The 27,645-nt window shown below is 36.2% G+C and overlaps 1 protein-coding gene across 2 annotated transcripts; it reads right to left on the reverse strand.

Moving 5' to 3' along the window:
- Positions 1 to 1,638: 1,638 nt before the first annotated feature.
- On the reverse strand, positions 1,639 to 27,523 carry LOC117431765 (serine/threonine-protein kinase 32A-like). Of its 2 annotated transcripts, none has more exons than XM_058996257.1 (13): positions 27,422 to 27,523; positions 24,120 to 24,294; positions 21,488 to 21,543; positions 20,694 to 20,845; positions 15,613 to 15,786; positions 10,130 to 10,167; positions 7,749 to 7,838; positions 6,433 to 6,536; positions 5,569 to 5,685; positions 4,985 to 5,110; positions 4,163 to 4,291; positions 2,594 to 2,658; positions 1,639 to 2,298 (listed from the first exon to the last, which is right to left on the reverse strand). In XM_058996257.1, the coding sequence occupies exons 2-13, from the start codon at positions 24,169 to 24,171 to the stop codon at positions 2,181 to 2,183; spliced, it is 1,221 nt and encodes a 406-aa protein (XP_058852240.1). In that variant the 5' UTR covers positions 24,172 to 24,294; positions 27,422 to 27,523; the 3' UTR covers positions 1,639 to 2,180. The 2 variants fall into 2 exon arrangements, with proteins under 2 accessions (XP_058852240.1, XP_058852239.1); XM_058996256.1 differs by lacking the exon at positions 27,422 to 27,523 and adding an exon at positions 24,755 to 25,001.
- Between the last annotated feature and the right edge of the window lie 122 nt (positions 27,524 to 27,645).

A 27,645-nucleotide genomic window follows, 5' to 3' on the forward strand; every position in this document is an offset into this window, starting at 1 on the left:
CCTGTTTTACTTACTGCCAATTGATATTTTAAAGTGGGATTGATGAGATCTCAATATATAACCAACTGCGTGGATGCTGGAAGAAACTGTATATCATATACTATAAGAACCTCATTATAACGCATTCAATTACTGCAATTATGAATCAGCAACCCAAATGAACCTTCACTGTATTGTACAGTATATTAGTTTACACATTACTGATTTAGAGCAACAATGATGTCACCCTGTTTACTCCCTAAACATTGGATTGGCAGCATAACTGGCCAACAAGATAGCATTTTCAAACTCAGCCGATTGACCTGAAAGATAGTGAAGCTTTAGTAGGTGGTGCATCGACAGCAGAAACTAACGGACTTGCAGGAACATTGTGGAGTAATGTGCATCGAAAAAAACTGGGAAGATTGCTTTTGGCAGGAAGACTAATTATGATTTGAAACTGGTATGCATCAGCATGAGACAATGGCAGGAGAGTTGGATGACTTGCCATTTTACATAGTATTGTGCAGTCAGTCTCACAAAGAATACAAGCCAACATTACAACCAAGGGGTACCCAATTCAGTGTCCAGGCAATGGATTGAGATATAAAAATAGGATCTTGGCTTCAGCATTCAAAAGTAGTTAAACCCTTCCTTTTCTTATTCATATTTTTGTCCCAATGTTCAATACACACAGGCATCTAAAAATGCAACACTGGTTTGGTGTGATCTCAGTGATTTAATTCCACTGACTTTTTAAATTTAGTGTATCAACTGCTTCATTGCATAACCTGTAAAACAGTATTCTTTTGAACATCATAACCTTTGGGGCATATTTAAAAAATTACGGATTTGTCTCCTTTAAAAAAACTGATGTTAATTGAAAATGTATTCCTTTATTTGGTATTAGCAGCACATTAGAGATGATTTCTACATCCGGTCCACTAAAGATCATTCCAGTTCACAAGGACAAATCAATAGAGCCTGAGCTCTTTAATCTTAATGAAGTCAAGCAAATGGGTAGGGATTGATTCCTGGACACAAACGAGGTCATATTCACACAGGGTGCAATGATGATTGATGTCTCATGCTTGGTATTACTGGCATGTATTAACTTCATATAGACATTAGTTTGACCTAGACTGACAAGTCCGCACTGACTTGACTCCACAAAGCAAAGAAGGCAGCAACTCCAATGAAGGGATTCTGAACTGCAGGACTGTGGCACTAAAAGAGATACCTCACGTCTTGTAGAGACTGGGTTCTATATTTCGAAACGAATGCAAAGAACCTAGACACTTACGCCCTGCTATCGCTCTACCATCTTATTATATCATATTTCACTAATTCAGTTGTCAAAAGATGGAGTTTCCCCATACGCCAAAAGTTGGCAACATGTTGCCTAGATGAATGCCATATGTATGATTTAAGTTAGAAACATGACCCCCTATAACCTTGCTATTGTTTAGCTCTATAGAAAATCTGTAACAGGAAAATGTTAGCAAATGGAAAAATGGAAAAATACACACTTTTACTAAATAAATAAAGACCAAACCCAAGGCTGCTCTGGCTCTGTTTGTACAAATTAATAATTTACTACCATGTGTTTATTCAATGCATCAGTCAACCTTCACATAAAAGATATGCTAGTGATCATGATTTCAAACATTTTTTGTAATTATTTATTAAATAGTGCTCACAGTAGACTGCTACATTATTTGACTGTTTCCAGTATTATTACAAATTCCTAGCTGAATAAATACAAAACATAGCAGCTTAACATGGTTACTAATAATTAAAACCGCATTTCAGAGGTACAAATATCTGTATACAAACCCTGCAAACCCAATAGTAATTAAACAAGAAGCACATTTTTTAAACTCTCATGTCATGGCAGGCCCTAGAAACCAAATATTGCTTTCAAATTTGACGTAGACAATGTGAATATTCATAACACATGGATTTTTTATGATCTGGTTCACAGCTATTATTGCTCTTAGGTGAAGACAAGGAACATTCAGTCCATGCCTGCCAGCATGGTTACATCACATACAAAGATACCGGCAGCTAAAAATGCACACAACAGACAGACACAGACATGCCGGCTCTATGCCTTCAGTTCCTGCGGGGTAAGAATGTCTCTTTACCCATGGAGGAGTTTACTATTACAAGCTGCAGAAATAAAGGGTGCTTAAATGATATTACCCGGATATGTAGGTGAACTGAGCTGTATTATTATTCTGTCCATCTTCGATTTCTTCACACTTGTCTTTTTCAGTGGTAATGTTTTGTTGTGCTTCCTCTTGCACTTTCCTAACCCTTTTGAAACACACACAAGAAAGAAATACATTTACCTTTCTTAAGAACGGCTACAACTCAGTATTTAGGTACACTTCTCAAATTGTGCCACTTAGTCGATATCTTTTTTCAAGAGGGGGTACAATGTACCATGATATTCAGTAACTAAGGGGTCTGACATAATTATTTAGTGTCCCAAGATATTTAGCAAGCAAGCAGCGAGGTAAAACTGGAAACAAACCTCCCATCTCCAAGCACAACAAACCAGCTGATCCAGCACATGATAAAGTGGTCGTTTAGGAGAGGAATTACTTACTTTTCTCGGTTGAAGACTGTGAATTCCCTTTGAACACACTCCAGACGCTTCTGCAACTGTCCAGTCTTCAGTTTCCAAACCAATATATACAAAAAAACACAGAAATATGCAGAGTATTAATAATTAGATTTGCCTGTAATACACACAAGGTTATCAGGGAGGCATTGGGCAGAATTATTACAGAATCAGAAATTGCAGGATTCTTAAACTTTCAATATTTAATTAGTAAAACAACTAACAATTATTCTCATTTTCTAAGATGTGTTAAAGACAGACACCACTTATAAAATAGGCCTGCACTGCCTGCGAGTGTCTGTCCTTGTTATACAAGCTCAAATTGTTACACGTTGATAGCCTGCAGCATCGTCTCAACCTGGAATTGTCAATATTATTAGGGACATAAAGAAAATAAAAACTCTTAGCATAAGGTTATCTCGAGTTGTCCATAAAAGAGCTCCAAAGCAGTGCTTGCCTGCATGGTGTTCATTGGCTGCTGTGGGCTCTGAATTTTTAAAAGGGACATGTATGTGTGCTGTACATATGTGAAGCACTGTACTTTTCAATCAGTGTTTTGTTCTCCTATATGCATCCAGTCTGGGATGTGGTTCATGTGGACGCTGCTGCAGGAAGTTTCACTGTTTTGCAAATAGATACTGTGTTTCTCTTTCGCTGTCACTTTCCATGGTTTCAAGAACTAACATTTCTGTAAAATACATTAAAACTAGTGGAACTTTCCTCCACTAGGCGGCAGCACTGCAGCATAGAGTTTGACCTGAATCAGTGGTCACAATTTCAGCCTTGGAATTTTCTCACTAGAAAATAGGCAAAACTAACATGTTATGTTTTTGACAGTTTGGTTTCCTTTTATTTTCAATGTTCAATGGAGTTACAGCAACACAACTGATAATAATAAAAAAATAAATAGTATAGTTTTCTTAACAAGATTAACAGAATATAAAGGCATGCATAGTATAAAAACATATATTGGCTTTTAAATTTTTTTTGCTTGTAGACATATGAGCTGTAATACATTACATCCATTTGAAACAGGTCTTCTGCGGTTCAATGCTAGTCTGCCAGGGACCAGTAAATGAAGAGTCTGAATGTGACAAATTTCTAAGACTGAAAATTACTTTAATTAAACTACTTGTATTGTAACACTTGAAATGTATTTGCTTACGATTGTAAGTCGCCCTGGATAAGGGCGTCTGCTAAGAAATAAATAATAATAATAATAATAATAATAATAAATACTCACTCCAGTGCCTCATTAATGTAATTGTTGAATATGCATTTTTTTTTTAATCATAATCAGAGCTTCACTGTGTGCCATTTACCTTTTAGTGTCTCACCAACACCAACATTGATATTAGGAAGGTTACCTTACCCTCGTTATTTGTCTTATTGATTAAAAATAAAATAGCATAATATAGGATTCTGGGTGTCCAGATTCCATAGTTATTCGTTACTATTCTACAAAATGCAAACTAATTGAATTAAGCGCTGCAATTTCATGCAGGCACGTTGATAAACAGCCATTGGAAGCAATGCTTGGTTTCTTGTTCGCACCTGAGGGGAGTTGTCGGCTCCGTTTTCTTTTAATTTTTTAGCCAGTCGTTTCTTTTTCTTGTGGAGGGGCTTGGATTCCAGAATCATTTCCTCCAGTTCAAAGGTCGGGTCACAGTTCAGCCGGCCTTTCTGTGGTACAGTAAACAAATACGAGTAAAAGAATAGAAACTAATACAAAAAATATATCCCCAATATGGAAAACATATAGGTGACCAGTACTTGAACAAGCTAGATGTTACACAATGGGGGTACTGTGTCCATGCATGCATTGGGAACCATTAACATTTACATATTCATATTTTTACAGTATGGTTTATTTAATAATTAGACTGCATATATTTCATATATGTTATATATTACACTGCATATAAAAATATGTATAAATGTAGACAAATTCTGTACATTTTATACAGGGTCTACACTATACACACCACACAGCCCTAAGTAAAATCAGACATTTTCATTTTTATACATTGGCTTACTGCACTGTATAGTTTCTGTTGTATTGTTTTATGTATTTTATGTATTTTTTATGTAAAGCACTTTGGGACTTCTTTTAATGAAAGGCGCTATATAAAATAAATAAATATTATTATTATTATTATTATTATTATTATTATTATTATTATTATTATTAAATGTACCCAACATAAGTACGTTAACTCTGCCAGAAGTATGATAAATGGTGTGTGTGTGTTGCTTTTGGTTCTAATACAGACGTAACAGGAGAAATGTTATTTGAACGCATTAGGCTGTATAAGACTTGATACAATTATCATCAATTATGCTAACAGTTTAAATAAAAAAAATAGGTTAACTTGCATTGGGAGTGAATCCAGGCGGTACATTTTTCGCCAGCACTGCCTCCCAGTTCACATCAGACAAGTAGCATAATCCCTGGAGGTCCGAGAGGCACGAAAGACGATTCTCAGCCTTTACTGAAAGCAGCTGAGCACGGCAAGGAATACATTATTTACAGGATGTGAACTAACAATAGAATGCGTTAGGACAGACCCACCAAACAACCCAAGCCTATATACAGCACACTATTCTAGTCTGTTATGAAGCATTTCTTTAAGTTGTCAAAAAAACAAGGAAAACACTGCATTGCCTTTTCTATCAAGTAAAGGAGCTCAGTGGTACAGCCGTATATGTTAACTGTACTGTACTGGACATCCTCAAGATGAAACTAAATGAGGCTCCATTTTCCCACCACCTTAAGAAAATGCTCCCATTTACTGTAGCATAATAGAAGATTACTGTTTCCATGGTAACTCCCTCTCTTTCATGACATTCTGTGGTAGTTCATCTTCTATATACTGTATATGGTGTACACAGGCCTGGATTAAAACTAAATGATGACAGAGCCACAGTTTTTATAAAGTATAGCTACAGCGTATATATACCTTCCTTAGAAGAGATGCCATGCCACCAGACCAAGTTGAAGGGTAGTTGACATTGGCAGTGCAAAACAAATTAATGATGTCAGTGACTGATGTGCTTGAACGGAAGTGATATGGTCTCTGTAAAAAAAATATATATACATATATATATATATACAGAGAGAGAGAGAGAGAGAGAGAGAGAGAGAGAGAGAGAGAGAGAGAGAGAGAGAAGGTTAAAAAGACACAGTTTTGGAGTTTGAATCCTGCTTCTTTGTTCTTGAAAGATTGATTACTTTCAATAAATGTATTGTGCTATTTTAGAACAAGCACTGTCATTCCTCACCATCTGGATGAGATATGCTTGGATGACAGTGATTGACACTTAATCCAATATGCATCAAGTCTTGATAAATTTGCCCAATGGGAGATACCAGAATACCAGGCATTCAAACCTCAGGCGATAGAGAGTGAGCTTGCCAATATCCCGACCTTGCTTGAATTGACACCATTATTACCATTTCCAGTGTGTACAGAGTCAGACTAGAATGAGATTGTCATTAAAGATATATTTCCAAACAGCGGTGGTGTGAGTCAGAGTAATTATTATTATTATTATTATTATTTGTTTATTTAGCAGACGCCTTTATCCAAGGCGACTTACAGAGACTAGGGTGTGTGAACTATGCATCAGCTGCAGAGTCACTTACAATTACGTCTCACCCGAAAGACGGAGCACAAGGAGGTTAAGTGACTTGCTCAGGGTCACACAGTGAGTCAGTGGCTGAGGTGGGATTTGAACCGGGGACCTCCTGGTTACAAGCCCTTTTCTTTAACCACTGGACCACACAGTCTCCTGTGTGTAATAACATAAAACCCCTCTCCCACCTGTCCCTTCAGTAGCTCATAGGCAGTGATTCCTAAAGACCACCAGTCCACAGCAAAGGAGTAACTGGCACAACCCCCAACGAATGGCTGGAACATTTCTGGAGCTAAAACAAAATAAAAAAAAAAATGTGAAAGCATCCATTAATTATTCAGTCATCACAACTTTTACACATCAATGACATCTCAAGATACCCGATCATACTGGTAACACAGCCCATTTTTGGTAGCTGAGTTACTGAGGTCCTTGCGTGGAACTCTCCAAACTTCCAGATAAATACATTTAGTAGTTACACGTGCATGAGTAATTATGCTCTTACTGTAAGCCTCACATCATTTTTTCACTTCCGTTGGTTGAATTAAAATGTAGATCTTATGCTGTTAACACCATATGTGTCAATTAACTGAGCTGCTATTCTGATGCTGAGCACCATGCTGTTTTACCCCCCTGCACTCTTCAAATGCTATCAGAATGCTATTATCTTTGTTCACTGCCTCTTCCTCTCAATCAGCTCCACTTTAAAGAGATATCAGTCATGTCGAATTAGACATATTACCGACTGGGGGGTTCCAGCATAAACTTTAATATGACAACATATTTTATACCTTGGTTGGGTTGTGTTTGATTGCAAAGAACTGTAAAAAAAATCCTGATCTCCACATGCGTTACCCACTCTGTAATTACATAGAAACCTCTTTCAGCTGGATTGTGTCTGTCCTAATTAGCAGTTGAAGAAGGCAGAATGAGGTCATACAATCTAGAACAGTACTTTGACCCTCCCAAGGTAAGTACTGTGCCTTGAAAAGTTTAAAGGTTTGTATTGCATGGATTACAAATGAATCAGCTACAGAAGCTTATGAAGAGATATAGAGAATGTGTTCAAAGAAAATAATCATATTGACAACGTGCAGATTAAAAATACTACTCTGAAAACCTTCACAAAAATGTTACCTTTTATGGGATTCATTTACACTGTTTTAGATGTGTCCTTTAATTTACCAGCTGTGCAATAATTCATTTCAAATGTTACTAATTGCACAACCTTTATATAAGAAAAAAAAAAAAAAACAGTGTTGTAATGGACATGGACTGTTATTATACATGTGATCTTTTGTCTATTATTGTTTCTGCTAAAACAATAAGTTTGCATACTTAAAAACAGATTTTGTCTAGAGAGTTTCCACTTACAGTTCAAAATCCTAGTGATTTTTTTTATACCACCTCACTTCAGCAGCATCCTCTGTAATTGTACATTTTGAAAATGTAATAAATCACAACCATAAGTACACTCAATTCAGAAACAACTATTAATATATACCCATGTATGGCTTGGTACCAGCAACAGAAGTAGCTCGCATTTCTTCCTTCACTTGTGCAGCAATATTGAAGTCTGTGATGTGTACATGGCCTGTTGAAAATTCAAAGAAAAACGTGTCATAGATACAGATAATGATCATGCAGCCAGCAGGAGTATGACTTTTCTGCTTGACCAAAAAAAAACAAAAAACTACGGTATGCTCTGATAGAGGCCCAGGTAAAAGTCTGTCTCTTAATCCCAGGTCAAGAAAGGTCATAGAAAAAGAACAGCTAAAGCAGCTGATTTAATGTTCTGATTAAAACAGCACATAAACTTGTCAATATTCTTAGAGGTGCAGTGTCTCGCAGGTATGTTCATTGTTTCAGTCTGGAATATTAGCAAGAAGTATTATCCCATTATCACCTATTCTCAGCTTGTCAAATGAGTTTGAAATACCAAATGTTAAATTCAACACACACACACACACACACACACATATATATACACTAAAATGATTATTTAATGTAATAAATGATTTGAAGCATGTGACAAACAGGTCTTCACACTTCATTCCCTAATCTCAATAAGAAAAGCTATGTTCAGTATGAGTTTGAGCTGATACAATTTAATATTAAGTAAACACCCAGCTAACATACTTTCACAAAGACTGACTCTGTTTTCTAAAAGGTAAGCTTTGAAAGAATAAATGTTATTGTGAAATTGACCACAGTTATGGGACTGGAAGAGAATGTAGTCACTGTTTATTCATACAGGACAGATGGCATTCTGTTCGTAAGCCATATACAAACAATCACTGTGCATTGTATTCTCATGTTGCTTGTTCAGGGCAGGAATCATAATGTGAGAAGCAACAAAGAAATTCTATTTTGACTCCTGAAAGTAACACTGAGTTAAACCTTTAGGCTTATGTGTTTCTTACAATATTAACTGTTTTAACTGGATTACAATTTAATGACACATATATTATGTTATAAAGTAATTGTAAAATGTCTTACAATGTAGTAGGTAAATGCTCTCGTGTCACTATATTTTAGTAATAACCATCATATACTGTAAACTGGAGTAAAACACCCTTTATAATGCATACTGTAGAAGCAATATTGGTTAAATAACATGGATCCTTACACTAAAGCGTTACCCACTACCCTACAAAAACCATTATAAGAGATACAGTAGCAGCGGTCAATATCATGAAAGAGTATAAATTTCCATGACCTACTGCAATCGCAAACACAGGACATCTTTTTATTGCCATTTTGATCTCCCGTATTGGATGTTAGTGTTGACTTTTCTTTATTACAAATAAATGGCAGTGAAACCATCTCTTCAATAGATCATCCTAGAAATGTGACAATGTTCTCTTTGTACCCACAGTACATCAACTTCAGATAAAACCATCCATCAACAATGTCTGTGCTGTTGAAGACTGGACTGGTATTAAACACAGGCTTGTCAGCTATAGTAAATGTCATGTGTATGTAAAGAGCCCAGAGCTACCTGTCTCTATAATTAGCTCCTTCCTGACGTTTGAGTACCAAAAGAAACTAGTCAAATGTCTCCTAATATTCATGCCAACTTTCTGTCTTTTCTAGTCATTAACTTGCAAGCTGTTGACATTTTCTAGACATACAGAACTTTATTAATGAATTGGCACTATAGTTTTGGTTTACCACGTTTTACTATAGTATATTGTGTTTTTACTATGCTTTACTACGTCTTTGCTTTACTCTTTACGCTGAAGTCAACAAAGGTAAACCTGGAGTGATGTGACCTCTAATGCCAGTTCTCATGAATTCCTGATTTCTTATGCATCACCACCATACACTGTCCGTACCCGTTATTCAATTCACTGTACATACGAAAGGATCTTTTTCAAGAGCCATTATTTGTAATTTAAAGAAATGATTTCATGCCATATTAACACTCAGAGTTGGGAGAAGTGCAATTTGCATGTTCAGGTAGGATTGCTGATTTTATATTATTCACAGAGAGACTTTCTCTGTTACCCTGACAACATCAGAAGGTCCCTGGCAGAGTACTAATGTTATTCACATTCATCTGACAGGCTGAACTCCATGGTAATATGAGGCACACTGCAGACAGATATGCATCTTTTGTGGTGGAGAGTTCATTTTATCAAAGCTTTTTACTCCAGTTTATAAGTTTACAATACACCACTAAACCTGCTAAGCCATCAAAATAAAAGCCTAACATCTCACCATTTTTTTCTTTTTTTTTCTAATTATATATATATATATATATATATATATATATATATATATATATATATATATATATAATACAGTAGTTGCGCTCTAATATAGAAATGTTGAACATTGTTCTTCATCACATGAAAGGCTGAAGTCTCTCTCCACACTTACCTTGCTCATCAAGAAGAATGTTGTCCGGTTTAATATCCCTACAAGAAAAACAAAACACTTCTTATATTAACTTATATACATTTTAAATTGAAGTAGCATTCCTGCATCTATATTGCGATTCCAGCACCTTAGCATGGTATCCCACTGTTACATCAAATTGATTATTTGGCTAATTTCCAGTAAACTGTAATTTTTCGCTACGTGTAAAAAGATGTAAAATGTTCAAAAAAGTTTTGAAATGTTTTTAGTAAAAGGAAGACCTTTAGCATCTGCTGGAGTTAACAGTAATGATTACAAAAAACTGTTTCAGCAATGTTGTATTGATTCTCATAGAACTGTTTGGCTAAATGAATCATCAATCAGTAAATTGATAAATAGCACCTGTGTATGTGTGCAAAAGGTTGAGCAGGATACTTTTTTAGTGGTCGCTACTTCACAAGGATTAATCAGCTAAGCTATAGGGCTTTATACATTTCAAGTCTTTCAGAAAAAATGATATAACATGTTATTTTACATTAGGCCTGTATGCAGTAGCTGCTTTTTAAACATTTCTTTAAGCTGCGACATGCATAAGCAAGTAGCCCTGAAGCAGGCAGTTTATTTAGGGATGTGGTGTCGGAGTTTATAAGATCCTGGGGTAGGTAAGCTGTGAATGTGTCTGGATCACCCACTACTCTGCAGTGATTCAGACTGTATTACAGGACACATTGTGGGCTAAATGAGGTATCCAGTTAATTCTGCTCTGGTTCATAGCCTGTATATCATTTGTTCAAGAGCGCCACTTCGATCTTAATAATGGGATTTGATGTTTTCCAGGCTAGATATAGCTAATAAGACTGCATTTAATGGGGGCTGCCTGATATCCATATGTTCAGATGAAATCCTTTCTAACATTCTCTTGGTATATTCTTATTCTTTACAGTGAGCTCCTTCTTAAAGCTATCAAGCGTACAAGGAGACAGCAGTCTTCTGAGTGTGTGAAGTGCTTATAGCTACTGCGTGACACCCTCTTCAGTCCTTCCTTGTTTTTTATGTCCTGCTTTTCAATTTAAAAAGTCAGTTCCGTTTCTTCATCCAAACCGCACAATATTATTTTAGGTGTTGGAATCCCAATGAGAGTGAAGGGCAGAGAGAAATCTCTGATAACCAACAGAAGCTGACAGGAAGATGCTTATGCAACCACTGGGTAAAATAAAAATGCAATCTCTGTATTCATATATAATTGCAGTAACAGCCTCCATAATTACCACAATTAGAGGCTGCATTGCTGCAAAAAACAATTCATAATTCTTAGTTTCCCCTGTCGGGTAATACGGCACAATTAGTGTGTCCTCCCATCCCTTTACAGGCAGGTCTATTGATACTAAAGCAAGCTGGCAGGTCTGTAAACAGACAAACAGTATCCACGCTTTCTAAGATTAAACATGACCAACTAAGTGCCCCATCCTGAGCAAGAGTTTCTAATTCCAAGCAAGCTTTTACAATAACTGTTGATTTTGGGCTCAATAGGAATAGTGCTCCAAAAAGAACATGCTTAAACAAATTATAGCAGTAATAACCAATCTACAGCACCTTAATAACACGATTGCCGTTACTTTCTTTGTGAATTATTTAGGTAGTGTGAATAGGGTATAAGACACAGCATTACTTGCTATTCCAAAATTAACCCGAGACCATTGAGATTAATAGCCATCATGAAATCGTCAAAAGAAAAAAGAAAAGGCAAGATACCGATCATTAAAAGTGAACTTCAGAGTCCTTTAGCAAATACCTACCTTAGCAACGTCTATTGAAAGGACAATATGAAGTGCTTATTAGTTATGTTGTTAATGGAGCAGGCATCTATAATTCATACACCCAAAGCGAAATGATTAAACAGACTGGGTCCCTTGCTGAGCTCAGAGCATTTTCTTCAGAGAGCAGGGGCCAGATCGAGGCACAAAAGGTCACAATTGTTGCGTTTAATTAATTGACATTTCCTTCAAGAGTGGCATAAGGGAAAACATGTTCGTATTAAAGGGCATGAGGTCGTTTGAACAGTCTGAGAGTTCCAGAGCAATGAAACGGTTCCAGATCGTCTTCATATAGTAATCCAACAATTACAATGACAATCCCGCACCTCTCTGCCACACAGTCATAGTGATATTTAATGTGTTCAGACAATAACAACCACTCAAGTATTCTCTGCACCTCGTTATTAACATGGCAGGCATGATACATTTCATGTTCATCATTAGAGACGAACAAACAGATTAACGTGAAACAGATGGTGGATCGCAGGCTCGTGGAGTATCTTTTGGGCAGATTTCAATATTTTTGCTTGAGGTTTTCCGCGTCGTAGCAAGATTGTGGTTTTAGTGTATTACACTTTACCACAGGCTTCACCCAAAAAGCTTGGGTTGAATCCAATAACTTGTTTGGAATCTTGACATTTGCACAGATGTTATTTCAACCTCATAATCTAATGAGCAGACAATTCAATCATGTTTATAATGTGATGACGCAGCACTGTGATCTGCTGGCTAAAGAATGGACTACGACCAAGAGACCCTAAGTGTCTCAGCTCAGTCACAAACCCTTTGCTTCAGCCTTAATATTGAAATAATATTGGTGTGTGTGTGTGTGTGTGTGCCTGTGATCTTGTTTGTTACTTACTTTTTGTATTATCCTCATGATGTATAATTTACTACATAATTAAACGTGCATGTGCTATACAATATAAGGGTTTGTCCTTTTGTTTTGAATGCTCTGACGTTGGCTGTTTACAGAGTCTGCTATAAAAGTGTGCTGTTTATTTATTTTTATTTTTTTTTTGTATTAAGAGTATTGCTAATATGTACCCAACAATTATTCAAGAAAACATAAGTGCAAAAAAAAAAAAAAGAAGCTAAATATAGTTTATTTTTTTTTATTTTTTATAAATGGTAATTTGACTTGACAGGGGAACAGAATGATAGTTTCTTCAGGCAGTTAAAAGGGGCAATCCAATATAGTCTCATCTGTAGCATGTAAAAGCCAGAGAATGAAGAAGCATCACTGGTACTCCACAGCTTTTCTCATTATACTCATTTTTATATATGAAACAGCCAGATCTCATTATCCATTCCAGGGCAAACAGAAAAAGGTGCAATTGATCTGACTGGCTTGTGTTACGCTTGACTGGTCTGACAAGCTATTACCTGGGTCTAATGGCCTAATTACATCACTTATTAGAAGGAACCATGTAACTGAGAAGAGCTCTGTGTAACCAAATCATACAGGCATCATTATGGAAAGGGGGGGGGGTCAGATGATAACAATGGTTCTAAAGATACAATAGCCTTTTTTGTGCATAGCCAAATACAGGTTAGATTAAATTCAAATGCTGCAGCACACCTGTCCTTAAGATAAGACACCTCCAAATAATACTGAAGTGATGGGCACTGAAGACTGTGTGATGTATGCAGACAGTCTAACCAAGACAGAGATGCTGCTAATATGATTAACCAAATTAAGGCCAGTGTTTTTAGTAGTAGTTTTTACAGTAAGGACCTGTCTTAAAAACTGCAATGTTGACAAAAAACATTTTATAACAGGTTTTGTTTAATTAAAAAACGGAATCAGTGCGTGTTCTGGGTATTTCTGTTTGGTTTTTAGGCATGAGGGCAGCATCATATTCCAGTATACATTTTAAGTATGATCATGGTGCAGATTTAACATGTGCCTCACATTATTGAATTCCTCCCCTGTTCCTATTCCCACAGCCAAGGTACACGAGCGGCAAGAACAACAGTTACAGTAGATAACACAAACAAAATGAGCCAATTCTTCTGCAATATGCTGCTACTCTATTGCAACTGACTGTAAAACGAATGCATTATGCAATATAATAACAGCTTTTACATTGAGCGTCTAAGATGAATTAACCCAGATATGCCTATTGTTCTATATATAGGTCACTTGGAATTACAATGCAGTCAAACATAAAACAACAACTGGTAAGTTATATAATAGTAATTCAAAATAAATAAGTTTATACTGTAGCAAAACATCTAAATAATGTACAGGTCAGAATATTTGATCACATAATAATACATGTCCCAAATTGGTGTTGGTCAGTAATGCACTAGCGACACAGGATGCTTAACAGTGTTCAGTTTAAATACTGAAGAGTTATTCTTTAAAATACTACTTGCTAATTAAACCATTTTCCCCATGATCAGGTCACAGATGATCCCTCCGAGCAACTCAATATTTTCAACTCCCCACAGCCCTGAAATATTGTTCCTCTCAGTCACACAGAGACACTAATGGAAAGCGGCCTTTTTAATGATTCATTTTCAAACCAGGCAACCAAAGCCTGATTTCACGCCCAGATGTTTTGAAGCATTAATTGTTTATTTTATGTCAATCGTCAGTGAACTTCCGACCAAATTAAATTAGAATAATCAACAGTTGAACCCAATCTTAGAAAAGGCACATAATGTTATGGAAATGGTATGATGGAATAGTTTATATTCATGAAGTAAAACGGACTTGTGAAAAGTATCTGTATCATTGATAGGGCCAGTGGTTAAAACAATGTGTCGGTGAAACAGTTAATACAATATGTACCGGACAAAAATACAATTTAAAGTGTGTTAATAACAATGAAGGTTTTAGCTAGAAGACAACGGAATGTATTCAAGGAGTTTTAAACCTGCAGGTCACATGGTTGACACACAAATGGCCTGATATCCACAGTCTAATTCATCATGAATATACAGCTGATATCCTTACCACAATTCATATTGCCAAGCATGATTAGCAGAATTAATGGAAGAGTATCTTTAAACATATTACTGTACAGTGTTCCACACTGGGTCAAGAATGGTCTGATTTTTCATAATCACCTCTGTCATAATACCATTTTATTTGCAGTGCAGTTTCCATTTGTAGGTATGCTAATTTTTTTAAATTTGCATACCAATTAAGTTCAATTTAGACCCTGTACTTATTATTTGCCATAATGTTGCTCTTCTAAGTCTAGATAGTATCCAGTTGGGGGTAATGTGCTGATTATGTAAAGAATTAAAAATGAATTAAGCTTTTTTTTCCAGCTTTACCATGAAGAGGCACAGTTCTGTTACTGATGTAATAGCATGCTTTACTTTTTATTTACAAATAAACATCATCTGCTCCTGGATTTCAATTAACCAGACAGATACACACCTCCCAACTGTGGTTTAACTTATATTTAAAGCTGTTTGAATACTGAGAACCAGAATTTTGTTTTAACCCATTAAAAGGCTACTTTGTAATTTTTGGGGAGTATTTTTAACTGGCATCTACCTGTTATTTTAATATTCTCTTTAACTATATTGTTATGATAACTTAATCTGATTCTGTTCACAGCAAAACTTAAGCTTGTGTTCAGATTTTTTCGAAGAAAAAATAATTGGGTACTGAATGGGTTTTGAATCCTCAGCTTTGTCTAGTTTCCCTAACCAATCCTCCTGGCTCACCTGTGAATGATGTGCTTGCTCTGTAGATAGCTGAGTGCCAGCCCGAGCTCACAGATATACAGCCTCACTGTCGTCTCTGTGAAGTGGACGTTCTGCTGCAGGTGGTACCTCAGATCTCCTCCCAGCAGCAGATCAACCACCATGAACATGTCCTCCTCATCCTGGAACGAGAACCTGTGGGAACACACACAAGGGATAGCCATTGTATATCCTATCAGACATTTAACATGCATGTCATCAATCTGCAAAACCTCATGCATCCATCCTGCACCAAGTTTAAAATATAGAACTAACGGCTTGGTTTGATCAGTATATACCCCACCAGTATAAGCAAATATGTGGATTGCATCAACCATACAGGTCAGAAAACGGTGCACTGTCAAAAACGGGTACGTTTGCATGAAGCAAGAAAGTGTTGAATAGGCTACTGATGTATGCTTTAAATATATACATTTCAGAACCATTAGTTGTGTTCATAAGTTGCTACAGACCTTAACATTGCATTAAAACATTATGCAGATCGTTGACATTATTTTCAAATTTCTACATGATTGTGTTCCCTCATTTAAATAGATTAATAGACTATATAATGATTGTATTAAATGAGGTGTATATGCATGCTGCCCTTGTATACTGTACACCAAGGACTCAACATTGTTTTTGAATGGTGAATATATTCTTTTAAATTGTTCAGTTTGTTTTTTTAATAAACGCTGTGCCCTTTTTACAATGGTAAATTCCCATGTTGCGCGTGGATGGTTAATTTCAAGGTAACGTTTCCCCCAAGATGAGTGTTACACCTGTACCTTGTTACCGAAGAAGTTTCAAGTCAATACAGCTAAGGTTTCCAAGAGGTAATTGATTTATGTAGCTCCTAATCCCAAATTGAATCAGTGTTAAAAATGAGTATGGCTTGAAGAAAAGAAAAAAAAAACATTAAGAGGAATCCGTTGAATCAAATCAAATCTTAAATGGTGCATTTGATATATCAATCCCATCTTATATAACCCCCCCCCCCCCCCCCCCCCCCCCCCGGCTCAGAGGATAAGTTCAGATGAGAGCTGAAGAGGAATAGACCAAGCAGAAATGAAAATCCCTTTGGGAAATGATGCTCTGAAAAATCCTTTATGTGAAAATGAAATTTGAATATTTTATTTGTTTATTGATTTTTATTTTTTTGTGTTTTTCAATTTGATTTATTTTATTTGCCATTGTATTAGTGTTTTCACAAAGACTTGAAGCTTTCCCAGGGTTAACTGAAATGAAATGCAGTACCTTTCCAACCCCTGCCAGCTTGATTTCATCCGTACCATTAAACTAGGGAGGAAAATAAAGAGCTGAAACTCATAAGAAACTAAGTAGACAAAGTTTTGTCGCATGCCTTCATCAGTGAAGTAATCTGTAATGCCACTGCTCGTAAAACTGATAAAATACCACACTGACTGGTATCTACACAAAAATGCCAGATTCCATAAGCTGTTTGTATTTATGTAAACCAATGGGTGTCTTCTGGATCACTCTATACAATCCAAAAGAGAAATACATTCTCTTGGGGTTTTTCCACACAGGCTGTGGCTAATCAAGCTGCATTTTGGTACCGGCGCAGAACAGGCCAATGGAAACACAATGATGCAATAAAAATAAATATCCCCTGGAGGGGCTGTTGAAGCTCAGCTGCACATATCAAATGGTTAGTGAACTACGAGCACTAACACTTACAATGAACTAATTGGACCATGCTTTTTCGACAGAGGATAATGCAAACACAACAAGGATGTTAACGGCGAGTGTGCGTCTGCTTTATTATGTGGTTGTGCCATCCCCACCGTGCAGGAGGAACCACGTTCACACATGGTGGTGGGCCTCATGTAAATTAGTGGCGGCTTTACTGACTTGTTTGTGTCACCCCCACGTGGCCTATAGCTTCATAATAATACTGGCCAGAACATGCAAACTGCTGAGCCTCTTGATTTTTGCTTGTATACATCAGGCCTACACTGTGTGTTCTCTGCTACGTACAGTAGCATTTTTAATGTTCATGGTTGTACGGGCTGTCAAAAACAATTAGGAAGAGGAGTGATTTTAATTGTACTGGCCCTCAAGGAAAGAAAACAGCTTCCATCTGTTGGATGAATTATGAATCGAGCACACAACGTTTTTTTTTTTTCTTTTCTTATTCCAATCCAATGCCAGTAAACCCTGTTCCTCCAATGAAATATGCATGATCCGGTTAAACCGATTGATATTTTTTGGGAAGTATGTTTAGCTGTAACAGGGAAGAGATTGGAACGTCATAGAAGAAAGCTTAACCTAGTATGAAACTCACTACCCAAGTCTTGTACTGTACAGTATCAATAGCAACGACATATTACATACACTATAGTAACTAGTATACATTCTCATTGGTTTCTAATGGGACTTTCCTAGTAATAGAGCAATTACTATAGTTTGTGTTCATAAAGTCCAAAGCACAATAAAAGATCACCAATATCGACAGTGGGAAGTAATCTAAGCCTGAATATTCAATTTTTAATTCTTAAAGCTAAAGCCTACACAGCTTCAGATTGTGTGCAATAATATCCACTGTTTACTACAGACTAAAATACATCAGTTTACATGTAATTATTGTCTACCTCCGAGTCATTCAAGTAAGAAAAACAAGGCAGCTTCTTCTACTTAACTGTAATCAACTGGAATATGTTCCAAACACTTTCAATGAGCATTACAATTCATGCGCTATTACAGATACAGGTCCTGTTGAACAAAATTGCATAGACCTCTTATTTGATAGCTTTGTTGCTACATGTATTATTTTGGCGACCCTTGCTGCACAGTCAGGCATGGAACTGAAAGTAAAACAGGGCCACAACATATTCGTGATTGTTGTACATGTTCACGTTCATCAGCCACTGGGAAGCATATTGCTATTATCATAGAACAACTAAGAGACGTTATATTCGGCACTAAATATGAATCCTTATTTTGAATTCAGAATGCTTTGTTTTTGTAATTTTCAAAAAGCATTGCCTTAGTATATATATTATCCACTCACCACACATACACAATACTGGGAACACATTCATGCTTACGTCTAATATTTCAGAGAGAAACATTCTCAGGTTTTTTTAAACCCCCGACAAGCTTTCATAATTGTGTTATTAAAAACCTGACACCCAGTAATAATACCTACAGCTGGTAACAACCAGGGCTAGAAAGAAGCAGCTCCTTATTAGACAGCTTTTGTGGGCAATTAAAATGTTTTGGTCACAGAGCGCTTGGGGAAATCAGGCAGCTGTCTCCACTGCCAATTGTCTCTCTTGAATAAACCTTTATGGAAATAAATGTTACCACATACACATTTTTTTTTAGTTACTTTACATAATTAGGGGGGTGGGGGGTATTTTTACCAGTATTCTGGATTAACAAATAGGTTGAATTTAGAATACAAAAACAGGGAAAAAAAGTGTGAGGCTTTAATTTTAAAATATAATTCCATTTAAAACAATTACTTACTTTTTTTTACTTTTTTTTTTTTTTTTTTTTACAAAAAGCATTCTGATAATTGTTTAAAAAGCATCCCTGATTTACAACAGCTGCACAACACTGATGAAAGTATGTATCAAGCTAATAACTACATTTGCTGACCAATCCTTCCAAATACCCCCCCCAACCAGCAAAATGTTTTGCTGTGTATTTTTCATAACAAAAGTTTGTTTCAACTAAATAGCCTTCTTCCTTATACATGTATCTACTTATTGAAAAAAGAAAGCCGCTGAATTTCATCAAGCAACCACACAAGGTAAACTACCAATAGATGGGAAAGCCAGACTGCCTGCTAAACATTTATCATATTCCCCCGAGACAACAAGTTCAGTACAGGGCATACATTTTAATGAAATATCTCCAGGGAACCAATACCACAAAGGCCCAGTTATATAGTTACATGCCATAATACTGTATGTACCGTGAATCTCTCGTCTTTCATCCACTGTGCTTCCCAAGGGATTTTCCTCGACAGCTTTATCAATATCTTCTGTCTTCAGTGCTTCTATCTGATTTTTTTTTTTTTTTATTGAACCTCGCTTGTTGTTTTCATCTTAAGGATTGAAAGAGCTTGTTTTGTCTACTTACTTGTCTACCTTGTTTAAACCTGGTATATTAAACATGGTTTAAACCCTATCAGGGTATTTTGATAAGGTTAACTGTTTCCAGTCATGTAAACACAGACGAGTGCTGTTTTTTACAATCCAATTTCATTTTCAGAAAACAGAACTCAAGTGAGAAAAAGTGTTAGTTATTTCACTAGCATGAATTGCCCCTCTTCGAAGATACTTCATTAAATGCCAATACCAGTAAAATGAGAACAAGGTAAGTGTTTAGTCCTTTCAACTCCACAGAGTATCCAAATAAAAACCCGCTTTTCACATGCAATTACCATACAGATACAAGATTAAAACAAGACGACTCCCTCAGGTATTATAAACACCATGGGAACCCTTTGTTTATCAGCTTCAATAAAACTTCAGGCTGCTGCCAATGCAAGTGAATTATAGCTTGTGTTTTAATGTCAGCGAGTATGGCTCAAATCCTCTCCTCTCCGTCTCACAGCAGGTAAACAAGTCTGAATAGATCACAGCACAGCAAGGGTCCCATGCAGTCAACCGAGGAAGCAGACCCGATGGAGCACTTCATCACTACCTTTCAAAGAATCCTTTTTAGTGCATTTTTCCTACTGCTGCCTTCTATTATATTAGTATTGCACTGAATCGTGTATTTGTCTCTTGCAACGCTTCAGAAATTGTATCCAGGTTGTAAATTACAAGACCTTTAAATTAAGGGCATTTTTAGTGTGGGGATGTGGCTTGCAAACACCCTGCAAAAACAAAAACTGGGGTTTCTGCTTTTTTGTTGTATTCTATTAGATTTAAATCCAACCCTCACATGTATTTTCTAACTCATAATCAGTGTGTATGTCCTTTACAAACTTAAGGTGTTCTTAATGGAGAACATTTATACAGAGGAGGGAGCGTAAAAAACCAGCAGCTTTATTGTTACCTTGAATCATACTTGTAAATACTTACCATACGTTTACCAGGAAGGGATGCTCAAGGCTTTGCATGATCTGCAGCTCTTTAAATACATTTCTTACTTCGTTGCGCTCCACACATTTCTGCTTGTTCATGTATTTCATGGCATACATTTTCTTTGTGTCTTTCTTTTGTACAATGCAGACCTGTCAAAAATAAATGAATATATAAATGTAGAACATAATGCTACAAATCATTATAAAAATCCAATATCCACTCTTCCTGTTATAATTAATGGCGAGCTATTTGTTTTGTATCATTCATTTAAAAGCATGCTATTTTTCACTTCATGGCAAGTGGAAACACTCTGGCATTCACTTTCTTTGGGATACCTCATATGATCCTCTGAATTTGCAGCCAGACTTTTCACAGTGTTACGGAACTGCTTGTTTTGCTTTGAATTGAGCAGAATAAAATGCTTTTATATGTGGTGGCCGAACCCTTATAAGCACTTAACCTTTATTACTTTCTCAGTGGATTCGGCTTCTGCATTGCTGATTCCAAGATAAGGACGAGGCTACTTGAATCAACGTGGTTCCGGGTTGCCATGCAACCTGTACTTTTACAAAATGCTTTTACTAACAAAACAAAGATAGATGAACAACTTGAAGCATTCTTTGCTTTTCCCAAATGCCATACAGACTATATTGTTAAAAAGGGTAATGGCAATATTCAGTAAAGCCATTAGATTATATATTTCTCTATCTCTAGGCATATACAGGGTGAGGGAGTGATACTTATTATGATACTTGTTATTACACTTTTTAACATTCTGTATGAAATCTCACCTTTCCAAAGCTTCCTTTCCCAATTGCTCTTAATATTTGAAAATGGTCAAAGCTGACTGTGAAATAAAAAAGAAAAGAAAAGAAGAGCATGGTTATAATTGTTAGACAACAAGAAACAACACTCTGTACCCAAGACTGAACCACAGATCCTGGCTTGTGATGCTGCTAAGAAAACAAGAATAATGGAACTCCAGAACACTTTGGAGAGTGTTGTAGATTTCCTATAAGGTTCTGTCCCTCATGGCTTTCCCTCGTAGGTTTTCTCTTCGTCTGGATATCAAATGAATTGACTGTACATTGGACACAGTAACAATCACATTCATAAAGGAAAGGGTAAAACACATAATAACCTCGTCTTCCCTGTGAAGACCTGCTAGCTGTCTTTCACTCCACAAAGCTCATTATAAATACAGACGATGATCTCCAGTAAGAGCAGACACTAACCTCCCTTCCACCCTATGTATTGGAACTGACAGGTAATGATATGCTCTATTACACATCAAACCCGGTCATGGTCCAGCGCTGCTATTTATACACTGCTTTACGAAACCTTATTTTAGGCCATATAAAATCTCATGAAATGTTTGGGTATGTGACAGTCATGATTATTCTTTTTGGTATGTGTTCATTGAATAGGATATTTAGACACTAAGGTGATTTAAACTAACAGAGATGGAAGGGTGTCTAAAAACCTTGAAATACAACAGGAAGAAAGAGAGACATGTTAATCTATCCTGTGGGTCCCTGACAAAAATCTGTTAATGACAAAGATCTACAAAATAAAGATGCTGCACAATTATTTAAGAGTAAGAGATTCAAATTCCAATTTCTTACTTTATTGTTGTCCCCTTACCTTGATATGATGTTTGCAGCCCTTCTTAGTTTTTTTTTCTCTTTTTGCAATAACCCTTTCTTTCACAAGTCATTTCAATTGCTACTCTTCAGTTCAAGTTTATTACAAAGTGGCAGATCACTAGACTTACTTCTATATAAAGACAATGATCTAGCTGCCAAATAGACAGGTCATCAAAACTTCGACAAAACTGTGGAAATCCAACATCAGATATCAATTGATGAATCAATAAAATAAAGACGTGCAATCTACTGTGTAATTCAGTAAGTAAATCTTTCACAGCACGCTAAAGCATGGCTGCTTTGCCAGCTGCTGATGAAAGGTATGGCAGGTTTGTAGAGGTTCTGTGTAATAGGCAATAAGTGATGTAATGCTGTTACAGATTTTGACCATTCTCACTATTATACTGTGCTGCTAGAAAATGAATGAACAGGGACAGCACATTGCAGCTACTAAACAAGCTTGAAGCACTAGGCTTGGCATCAGAAAGTGTATCAAAAGACTGACATCAATCTCTAGACTTTCTCCTAAAGGAGAGCAGGTTTAGGAACATTAGAGCCAACTGATCTGACAGCTGAAAGCTAAACGACGTTTGATGGAAGTCGATGTGTTAACTTAACGGCCCAAAAGGAAGCGTGCTTTTGTAGAACTCAGATATCTGAGAGAACTTGTGGGTCTTCAAAGATCTTATGAAGAGAAAAGCCTTAAAGCCAAGATCTTAGACAATCACAGGAAAATAATAGGTGCACAAGATACATAGCCTTATTGAGAACCATGGAATGCATACCTCAAGGAATAAAGAAAGGCATTTTTTTGTCTTCTATTAAAATGCCCTACAGTACTCATCCGCTTTAATAATACAAACAACTAGCTGAAAAACGTCATAAAAGGCAGGGTTTTAAAAGTCCCTCACCTCCAGCCCTATATAAAACAAAGCTTGAAGGACAATGGCTACACTATAGAAGACAAATGGGCTCATCGAAGCGTGTTTAACAAGCGGCCGTGTGTTTGATTATATTGTGAAAATATGAATAATTACATAGCAACCATAATGTTCAGTTTACAAGTTCCACTTTCAAATACAGTATGTTATTTAAAGATGAATTTCCACTGCACTGTAGTCAATGTGTGTAAAGATTTTTTAAAACACTGAGCCTCTAATCTCCAGATTTACAAGACAAATGTTGAATGAAAAAGGTAATCAATACTGGCCAATAGGTCACTAGAAGATCTTCTTTCAGGTTTGATCAAAAGTAACGACTGATATCATTGGTACAAACCTATTCTTGTAGTTTTTCAAGTGAGCAATTTTTAGTTTGTGTCCCTCTTTTCAACAAGCCTGCCAGTATAATACAATGTATATTTCACACTGTTAGAAAAGTGAAAGCATTTTACTGCATACTGTCTGGACAGACTTTATTTTCTACATGCTGAGAAAGGAGCCAGAAATGCAGTAATTAATTATTCATATTACTGGTCTAATTAGCAACAGGTCTAACTTATTGTCTATCCTTATTTGTATTTTATGTATTCATGTATTTATTTGTCTAATTTCCTTCTCAATTTCCATGAGCTACAACTTATATTAAATTGGCAACAACAAAGCTGGATAGTGCAAATACTATAAAAGAATCCTAGGTGTTTGTGTAAACTCAATACTTAATAGAACAAATTCTGTTTATTTTTGCTGAAGTCTAACCTATAGGATGTATGTTTCAGATCAGGACGATGCAAGTAACATGGTTGTTTTTGGAGCTAGGGAAAGATCTTTATGCTTACCATCCTCATTTTGGTCGAACGCGATAGTTTTGACGGAGTGGCTGACACCCATTTTAAAAGTGCTTCAGAGTATTCTCTCGGTCGATTCCTCTCCAAAGTTTAAAAATCATATTGCATTAACTTGAAGTCAGTTGTGTTCATCAAACGATGATGTGACATCCGTCTTCTGAAAAACCTATAGGACAGACAGAAAAACAAAACTTGTACTACAGTAGAAGTCGTCCTTTTCAAAGACTAATTAGTAACATAATGTTATGATTATTTAAAACAAACAAACAACACCCAGGAAGGTTGAATTCTAGATAATACCAAAACAGATTCACTATTAACCTTATTCAGTTTTACAGGTGCCATTGGAAAGCTCATAATAATACAGCTATCGTGTAAAGTATTGTAAAACACGCCGTTTCACGCCAGTTGAATGTACTACAATATTCAGCAACTATAACGATTTTGTTTGTTTGTTTGATTTTGCATCATACCAATTTTTAGCGTTGCTGTGTTAATATATTTTAGTCCAAGCAAAACTGTTTAAACTTAAAATAGCTATTAATTTAGCTTCTTCGTAGAAAACGGTTAATCTATGTTCACAAATCACACAAAAACAGACACATCCAAAACACGAAGCTACACACCTTTTTAAATCGTGAAGATTCTTGACAGCTCAATTCTGTCAGGATTGTAATTATCACTTTGAGAAAATAGGTAGAGTGGAAATCATAGGTAGAGCGTACCGCTGGCTGCAGATCACTGTAATTCAGTTGTTCAACTGTACTTGAGCAGGTGCATTTGTGTGAAGATCAGCAACTGGCAAAGTCGCTGAAGGCTAACGCTCAGTGCAATGTATTCTCTTGATTGAGCAACACAGACATTATCGTCGCCTGAGTTACATTTACATCTGACTGGGCGCTGGATAGAGGGAGGCGGATAGATGAACTTAATTAATACGAAGCTAGAGCTGGGCGCTGTAACCTACATTAAAGGAACACATTTGTCTATGTGGAATATACGAGTTTAATGTGTTGGGGTTGTCATATAAATATGTAGCGAACAAAATGTCATTTTAGATATTTAAAAAATTAAAAGAAAGCGACGTTTTTGGTCATAAAGAATCTAATTACAGTTTACAATATAGTCGTTAAATCAAAGAAAGTAATCTTTAGTTTACTACGAGGTTAAGAGCAGATTATTTTTATTTGAAAATCTGTCCAGGTCTGCCTACACCAAAGCGTGTTATACAGCTGGTAGGAGTTGACCTGACTTGCTATGATTTTGATCAGCTTCACAATGCAATCTAAATATCAGAAAAAAAGTGCTTATTAGATATATGTTTTTCCTATAAGGAAAATGAAGTTTGTACTCTGAGTAATGACACTCTTTGGGACTTTTTTTATTATTATTATTATATTGCAGGCTGCAAGATATCAAGCCTTACGAATTGAACAGATACAAGTTTTATTATTATTATTATTATTATTATTATTATTATTATTATTATTATTATTATTATTATAAATAACTAAAGAAAAGGCGTTTGTTTACTTATAAATACCGGTACAACATTACAGTAACGAATATGGAAAACCAGCGGTAGCTAGTGGTGATAAATTATATATAGACGCTATGTGAGACAGGCTGTGCATTCTATAGGCTTTGTTATAATTACATTTGATACACAGATGATTTGCCTGCTGAAGAAGGTTTTAGACATTTTTAAAAGTTTAAAAATTTTAGAAATGCAGTACATTGTCAAACTATTTATTTGCATTGATAGTATGCATAATATAGACCTGCCTAATTCCACTCTTTGAGATGTGTTTAAAGTGACATCTAGTGGGAAAAAAGGCTAATGCATTATTATACCCTAAAGACTATATTGTATAAAGCTGGTCAGACCCGACTCACAGGATTATCCAGACGAGTTAAACAGAAACTCAGTGAGGTAAAGGCAGATTTATAGAAAACTGATACTAAATGAACATTGGAACAGAACCCAAAACAATTCAAACCCAGCACCAGAATTATTACAAACACCATTAGAAAGGGAAACACACACACACACACACACACACACACACACACACACACACACACACACACAAACACACACACACACACACACACACACACACACACACAAACACACACACACACACACACACACACACATATCTGTATCTGAAGCTTTAGCTATGTCATTAGGCAATTCGAAATGAATTAATTTCAGATGACAGTAAACATTTACCACTCATTACTTTTATTTGGTGTTCCATACAGCTGTGAATAAAGCTACAGTTTAGTGAAACCTGATTAATTCAATAAGATTCAGTCAATGCTTGTTGACCCCTCATTGGTATTTGAGAAATGTTAGTAATGCTTGAATAAACAGTTTGGCTAAATATTACGGTAAAGGAAATGTTTTTATTCAGAGTACTCTGTGATGCGTTTACATGCTAGCTGTGGATTTAGCGAAAATGAAAAGCAGTTTTTTGGAGTGAAATATACTGTATAATCGTTCTTATAAAATGGCTTTTTGTTCAAAGGGATGAATTTACGTGTTTTCGTGCAGGTTGGACAGCGCGTCTGTAAATATTTTTTTTGGAAAACGTGTGTGTGCTGGGTCCATAGTTTTAATAGGCCTGAGGGTGGCATTCAAATTGGAAATAGCTTGTTTACAAATACGTACCCCTTCATGAAAAAACATTACTTTAAAGGGCTTTTTTTTTTTTTTTTTTTTTTTTTTTTAAGTGATCATATTACAATCACGTAACCCCACAAATCCGGCAGGAAATTCTACAGTTGTAACACTCTGTCCCCTGTCCAAACAATTTAGAAATGCCACAATTTTAAAAAGCCAAATTCAAAACATGTGCTGAAGTCATACAGTGCAGTGATTGGATACACATCACCCTTCTCTTGATCCCAAGGCACTATATATATAAAGGCTCTTCTTCTGAGGGGTTTTAAGCCTGAACAGAATAACCTCAGCCATGGCTTTGCTGCAGATAGCAATGCTTCTGTCTATTTCTGTTTGCGCCTTTTGCTATCCGCCTACCTGCTACACAAGAGTTTTAAACCTGGGAAAGGAAATAACAGAGCGCGCCCAACGCATGAAGAAACTATAGAAGAAACTATTGCTGGGGCAGTGTTAAGTGCTTCTGTGCCCATATGAAGATGTAATGTACTGAATGTGCTGCCATGATACCTTACCTGTGTGCTCTCTGTTTGTTTCTATTGAATCATTAAACACACATAATCTGCCTCCACAGAACTCCTGTGTTATGTCAAAAATGCGCTCTTACCTGTCTTTGGTTGAGAGCTTGCGTGACCGAATTTGCACAGAGGACAAGAATGTGCAGGATCAAATCAGAGAGGTTCGTCGGCTGTATCTCATCATGGCACAGATGTGTCATGCGGTATGTGTTTGTTATTGTTCACTAAAATGTCATTCTGTCACATAAATGTACCGCCTTGGTGGCATTGATTGATGTTAAGAATTTACTCTCATTATAATCAGTTTAAAAGG

The sequence above is a fragment of the Acipenser ruthenus genome, chromosome 22 (assembly GCF_902713425.1).
Source record: "Acipenser ruthenus chromosome 22, fAciRut3.2 maternal haplotype, whole genome shotgun sequence".
In the NCBI taxonomy this organism is placed as follows: domain Eukaryota; kingdom Metazoa; phylum Chordata; class Actinopteri; order Acipenseriformes; family Acipenseridae; genus Acipenser; species Acipenser ruthenus.

Bases quoted from the DNA above. Each gene is read 5' to 3' on its own strand.
- LOC117431765 (XM_058996257.1), bottom strand. From the start codon at position 24,171: ATGGGTGTCAGCCACTCCGTCAAAACTATCGCGTTCGACCAAAATGAG. The intron at 21,544-24,119 runs GTAAGCATAAAG...TTTATTTCACAG, and splicing joins GTTCGACCAAAATGAGGATG to TCAGCTTTGACCATTTTCAA. The intron at 7,839-10,129 runs GTAAGTGTGGAG...AATTTTCAACAG, and splicing joins CATTCTTCTTGATGAGCAAG to GCCATGTACACATCACAGAC.